The sequence below is a fragment of the Jaminaea rosea genome (genome assembly GCF_003144245.1).
Source record: "Jaminaea rosea strain MCA 5214 unplaced genomic scaffold BDZ90scaffold_18, whole genome shotgun sequence".
In the NCBI taxonomy this organism is placed as follows: Eukaryota; Fungi; Basidiomycota; class Exobasidiomycetes; order Microstromatales; genus Jaminaea; species Jaminaea rosea.
Window position 1 is genome coordinate 426,984 of NW_020289992.1, and position 6,031 is coordinate 433,014.

The 6,031-nt window shown below is 62.0% G+C and overlaps 2 protein-coding genes across 2 annotated transcripts; one reads left to right on the top strand and one right to left on the bottom strand.

Annotated features, from left to right (window-relative positions):
• Positions 1-361: 361 nt before the first annotated feature.
• Positions 362-3,782, top strand: BDZ90DRAFT_98156 (hypothetical protein). The gene is made up of 4 exons (XM_025509988.1): positions 362-541; positions 626-1,167; positions 1,247-1,577; positions 1,676-3,782. The coding sequence occupies exons 1-4, from the start codon at positions 422-424 to the stop codon at positions 3,689-3,691; spliced, it is 3,009 nt and encodes a 1,002-aa protein (XP_025359464.1). The 5' UTR covers positions 362-421; the 3' UTR covers positions 3,692-3,782.
• Positions 3,600-5,851, bottom strand: BDZ90DRAFT_98124 (hypothetical protein). Its single transcript, XM_025509987.1, has one exon. The coding sequence runs from the start codon at positions 5,676-5,678 to the stop codon at positions 3,873-3,875; it is 1,806 nt and encodes a 601-aa protein (XP_025359465.1). The 5' UTR covers positions 5,679-5,851; the 3' UTR covers positions 3,600-3,872.
• Between the last annotated feature and the right edge of the window lie 180 nt (positions 5,852-6,031).

Below are 6,031 nucleotides of genomic sequence, written 5' to 3' on the forward strand. Positions count from 1 at the left end.
CAGTCGACGAGAAGTGAGCAGACGATGCCGCGGCGTGGCGTGGCGTGGCGTGGCGTGGCGTGGCGTGGCGTGGCGTGGCGTGGCGTGGCGTGGCGTTGCGTGGTATCCGACGTCTGACGATCTCGTCGCGTCGCATCGCATCGCATCGCTCGGCCCGATGGATGCGTAGACTATCTCGCTGTTCGGTCTGCTTGATCTGATCGATGCGCATGGGCCAGCCAGCCAGCCAGCCAGCCAAATCCAGCAACGTGGAGGTCTGGCGTCTGGCGTCTGTCTGTTGTCTCGTGTTTCTGCCGCCCCGCGCCTGGTCCCGATCACAAGAAGGCGGCGCAGCAGCAGTTGAGGCTTCGTTCCTCTTTCTCTCTCTCTTTCACACCAACACTCCATTCCCCATCCAACCCGCCGCGACAGCAGCAATACCATGGCCCCCAAGACCACTCCCTCTCGAGTGGGCGGTGTGGGCTCAGTGCCTCCGAGTGGGAATCCGAATAACAAAGCGCCAGGAGTCGTTGCGACACCTTCTGTAATTCGTTTTGATGATGTGAGTGCGAGAGTGAGCGAGACGTGGAGATGGTAGCATTGCGCAACTCACGATGTGGATATATGCTGCGCCTTTCGCCCTTAGGATGATACCAAGGCCAAGCGAGGAACAGTAGCCGCAAAGTCCAGCAAATCGAAACAACAACGCAAACAAGGACGCTCAGGCGGCTTCTCCTCCTACCTCTTCTCCCTCGCTCTGCGCCTCTCGGCCCTCTATATGCTAGTAGGCGCACTCTGGACCTGTCCATCCCAACCGCTCCGTTTCGACTACAACCCGCGCGACTCACGCTCCCACTGCCGCGCCCTCGCTCAGGGTAAAGTGCAGCTCCAACCCATCGTAGCGCCCTACATTGCCTCGGCTCAGGCGCGCGTCCAGCCCCACGTCCAGCCGTACGTCGACGTCGCTACTCCCTACGCCAAGGCGGCGTGGAAGACCAGCAAGCCTTACTATAGGTATGCAGCCAAGCAGGGCCGCTGGGCGTACAATAAGCATGTAGAGCCCCGCAGGAAAGTGGCGGACAAGAAGGTGCGCAACTGGGTGCAACCTAGGTGGGCTGCAACGAGGCAGGTCGTCGATGAGTGGACTCAGCCAGCTTACAAGCAGGCGGTCCCACTTATGAGGATATAGTGAGTCCGCAGCGCCATCGCGGGAAAACAGCTGAGTCCTGAGCCGTCGCTGACCTTTCGCTCTTCCCGGTGCTCGCAGCCGACACGACGTCCACCCGCACCTGGAGCGCGGCTATGCCCAGTCCCTCGCCCTTGGTTCAGCAACGTACGGCGCCTACGTAACGCATGGTCACCCTCTCGTTGTCTCGTCCGCGCGCCACTCCCACTCTTTCTACGTGAACCACGTCGACCCAGCCGTCCGCCGCGCGTACGCCCTCTACATCCGCCCGCAAATGGACAAGCTTCTCGCAAAGGCTTTTGGTCACAGGGCAAGCAAGGCAGGCAGTGAGGCCGTCAAGGCGGCAAAGGGGGAGGCGAAGCAAGTGCGCCAGGAGGCAAAGCAGGTAGAGAGGGAGAAGAAGGAGCAGGCGGTGCGTGTCGTGTTCGCGGGTCCTCTGTCGCTCGCCTGCTGACCCAGCGTACTGACCCACCCTCACGCCCGCCACTCCCTCGCCCCGCTTCCTCCCAGAAGGCTTCGGCTATCCGTGCGCAAGAAGACCCCTCACTGGCGGACCGCATCAACAAGGTCGCCGACCACGTAACCGGCGGACCCCTCGCTGCCCCCGACCCGGCCGCATCAGCCGCGTCCGACGCCTCGCGCGCCGTTGAGGCCCAATCGACCAAAGAACAGCTCGAGGCGTGGGAGGCCGGGCTCGCCCAGCTCATTGAAAAGGAGTACACTCTGGTAACGGCAAGGTTTGGAGAGCTGCGCACACGCTTTGCTGAAGGGCTGCCGGAGCGCTTTGAGGTTTTGACCGAGGATGTTGAGCTCGAGGTGGAGGGTATCTTCGCCCGATTGACAAAGGCGCTGAATAAAGTCAAGGGCGGGGGCCACGAGGAGGCAGGGCGCGCCGCTTTGGAGAAACAGAGGAACAAGCTGCAGCGTAGCAGGGGTAAGGCGCTCAAGGAATTGGACGGCTTCTACTCGCAGCTGCAGACTGAGCAGTGGGAGGCACAGCGCGCCTCGGTCGAGCAGGTGGAGCGCTACATCGCCGAAGCGCAGCGCGCCTACCTCGGTTTGTTGAAGGGCGCCAAGTTCGACCAGACGAGGCAGGATTGGAGCGAGTGGGACGACGGCCTCTCTGTGCGGTCAAAGCTCTTCGACGAGGAGTTGAGCAAAGTCAGGAAGGGAAGCACAAAGCTCGGCGCGGGCATCTTGGGCATCGACGCCGGACAGGAGGGGGACGTACAGCGCGAGGTGGTCAGGTTGCGCAAGCAGGTTGGATCACTCTATGATACCGCTTCTGCCGAGCTGGACCAATTCGCCAAGGAGCAGCTCGCGGCTATCAAGGGCGAAGAACCAGTAGGCGCCAATCCGGTGTCAATTATCTCCTCCAAGGCAAGCACGGCCGCAGCCAGCTGGTCCTCCGTCGCCTCAGCCGCAACGGACGATGCGCCTAGCTCTGCCTCCTCTCTCCTTTCCTCCTCCTCCTCCTCGCCGGACATTGCAGACCAAGCGGCCGGGTTCACAGAAGCGGTCAAGACGGGTCTGAACGATTTCGCCTCTGCTGCCTCGTCGACGGGCTCCTCCCTCGCTCGCGAAGCATCCAAGAGCGCCGGGCTCAAGCCCACACCGGAGTCTGCCGCCGAGTACATGGAAGCCGCCGCCGGACTGGTCGGAGAGGCCATGCCCGCCGTCGCCTTCGTGGGCGCAGAAGAAGCCGCCTCGTCAGCCAGCTCGGCCCTTCGCCACGCCACGCGCTCAGCCGCCTCGCTTGCTGGGGCGGAGGTGACGGCAGAGAGGGTGGAGGACTATGTAGCGTCGGCGCAGAGTGTGCTCGATAAGGTTGGGAAGGGGGTCGGGGAGGGGGCACAAAGCGTCTACGAGGCGATGGGAGGGGAAAGTCTTGCAGAGCAGGTCCACGCTGCAACCCGCTCCGCTTCTTCGCTTGCTGGCGGCAAACCTACACCGGAGAGTGCGGGAGAATACGTGGAGGCGGCGGGCGACTATCTCAACTCTGCAGCTTCCTCCGGCTCATCCGTTGCATCACAAGTCTACGAAGCTATGGGAGCAGACAACTTGGGAGACCAGCTCCACCACGCAACCCGTTCAGCCGCTTCGGTCCTCGGGGCCAAGCCTACGCCGGAGACGGCCAGCGAGTACGTGGAAGCGGCAGGTGACGTCCTCGAGTCCGCGGGGTCAAGCGCATCCTCTGTTGCGTCTCAAGTCTACGAAGCCGCAGGGGCGGAGAGTCTGGGAGAGCAGTTGCACCACGCAACCAGGTCGGCCGCGTCTCTTGCGGGGGCCAAGCCTACGCCAGAGACCCTCGCCGAGTACGCGGAGGCGGCCGCTGATCTCGTGTCGGAGGGCACGGCTTCCTTTGGCAGTGTGGCATCTTTGGTCGTTGAGGAGGCTTCCTCCGTTGCGCACCAGGCTTCCCGTAGTGTGGTGAGCGCGGCAGGGGGTACGCCTGAGGCGGAAGGATTCGTAGAGAGTGTGGAGAGCGTGGTGAACAAAGCCGCTGGGGGGCGCGTGGAGCTTTAGTAGATGCGTGTCGTGGCGAGATGCGATCGAGCTGAGGGCTAGAGGACTCCGGAGTTTCGCGGTCTCGAATCAACAAAAGGAATGAAAGTTGCACGACTTACGGAATGATTGATTGTACAGCGAGTCGCTCCGTCTGATCAAGCAAGTGCAACCTCGTCAGGCGCCACGCCCCTCGCTGCAGCTACACTGTCCCCCACCTGCCCCACGATATCTGCCTCGCCACGCTTCCCCCACGGATCTTGACAAGGATTCCCGCACTAATCGGACCAACGAGCGTGTTCAGGATCAAGGCCCAGACTGCTACCATGTAAGCGTCTTGTGATGATGATGAGGACGACGATGTGGGGGATCCGACGAGACCAGAGTCCTGTGCCAGGCCTAGGATGAGGAACCCGATCTCGCCTCGGGCCACGAGGGAGACTCCGAGAAGGAGGGAGGCGGACCATGTTGAGCTTTTGAGGCTCGGGGCGACGGGTGGAGCAGAATCCTCGATGGCAAGTGGGGTAAGCGGAGGCGGCATCGTCGGCAACCCTGAAGAAGTGTCCGGCAGCCTTGAGCCTTCGTCGTCCTGCTCGCCCGCTCCTCGCCCTCTCTGCTGTACTTGAGCCGCCGCCTTAGCGTCGCTCCTTCTCTCCACCCAATCGAAGAAGAGCAACCACGACCCCGCCGCAGCCTTGGCGACTGCCATGATCCCCGCGTAGACGAAGCCCTTCCAGACGATCATACCGCGAAAGAGGCGGGTGAGCGGGATGGCGAATCCGATGGAGGCGAAGAAGAAGGGGAGGAGCAGGCGTGATTGCACGGAGGACCAGTACTGAGTCACGCAAGAGGGGGAGATGGTGGTGAGGGGCTGGCGGCCCCGCGATGGCCTGGCCGTGTCATCATGGGCGGAGAGGCGCAGCTGCTCTGACTCGATGACGGCCTCGTAGATGCGCTGCATGGATGCACCGGCGCAGAAGGCGCCGACTAGTGGGGAGGAGCCGATATAATGCGCTATGGTGACGAAGAGGGGTATGATGCCGATGAGTGCCGTTGTTGCGAGGCCGATGGGGGAGATCCATGGTGCGGAGGATCGAGCGGGCCTGGGGTGCTCTGAGGTAGTCGTTGTGGTTGCTGATACTTGTGGTCCCGAATCGCCCATACGGAATGATTGACTAGAAGATCGTAAGCGTCTCCGCATTATCGGCCGCGAAAAGAGGAATCTGACCGTAGGCCCCAGTATCCAGCGAGAGCACAGCGCAGCTGTCACGCCCAGGAGTAGCAACGAGCTGAGAATTGGGCGCACGATGGTCCATGCTTCCAAGGGTCCCGCAGAGGGAGATAGGACCTGCACGACCTTGGACAGGACGAGGGCAACGATGTCGTCCAGTAAAGCTGCCCCAACAAGGACGGTTGCCACGCGAGTGTCGAGCAAACCCCCTTGCTCGCCCCCATTGTTCTCACGTCCTAGTTCGTCGACAGGTCCGCCTCTTGATTCGCCTCTGTCATCCCTCCTCTTCCCATCACCTCGTTTGTGATCGCTCACATTCGCAAGTAAAGTTAGAATGGTACCCAACGACGTCGAGCTAAGCGCTGCCCCACACGCGAAGCTCTCGAGGAGCGTGAACCCAAAGCCCACTGGCAGGAGCAGCAAGGAGAGCCCGATGGGAAGCAAGATGCCCGTCGTCCCCACAAGGACGGCCAAGGCCAACATCTTTCCCTGAGAGATGACATCGACGCGCATCTCGATTCCCGCCGTCGCCACGAGGGCGAGCAGCGCCAGGTAGCCAAGGAGATGTACGCATTCCTCTACGGCTGGGCGCGGTTGAAGCCATTGGGCGAGGGGCGTACCCCAGAGTGCGCCTACGATGATTTGAGCCACGAGACCGGAGGAGCAGAGACGGTCGACCAGATGTCCGGAAACGTTCAGGGCAAGGATGAAGCCGGTGGTGGAGGCGAGCATGCCCAGCGTGGGCTCTTGGTAGGGGAGCGACGTGGGCGAGGACATGATGATGATGAAGAAGGGCCACGAGCTCAATTTGGCGCAGCAGGACAAGATCTATCAAGCGCGAGCGAGGAGGCCGGGCCGGCCAAAGCCATGAGCGACTGCTACGCTGATTGGCTCGGTGATCCGCTGTCGATCCAGCCCCGATGACGATGATGAGATTGACAGGACGAGGTGCGAAAGGAAAGAAAGAAAAAATCACCCCGCGCCGCCCCGCCCTGCAAGACGCACGGAAGGGCGCCAAGAGTCCGGCACTTGATTGACCCCGCACGGGCCCCGCCCGCCTCCACTCACTCTGTTCCTGAACAAGCGGCTCAATCCTTCCTTCGCCGCGGCGTTGAATGCCAGATTTGAGG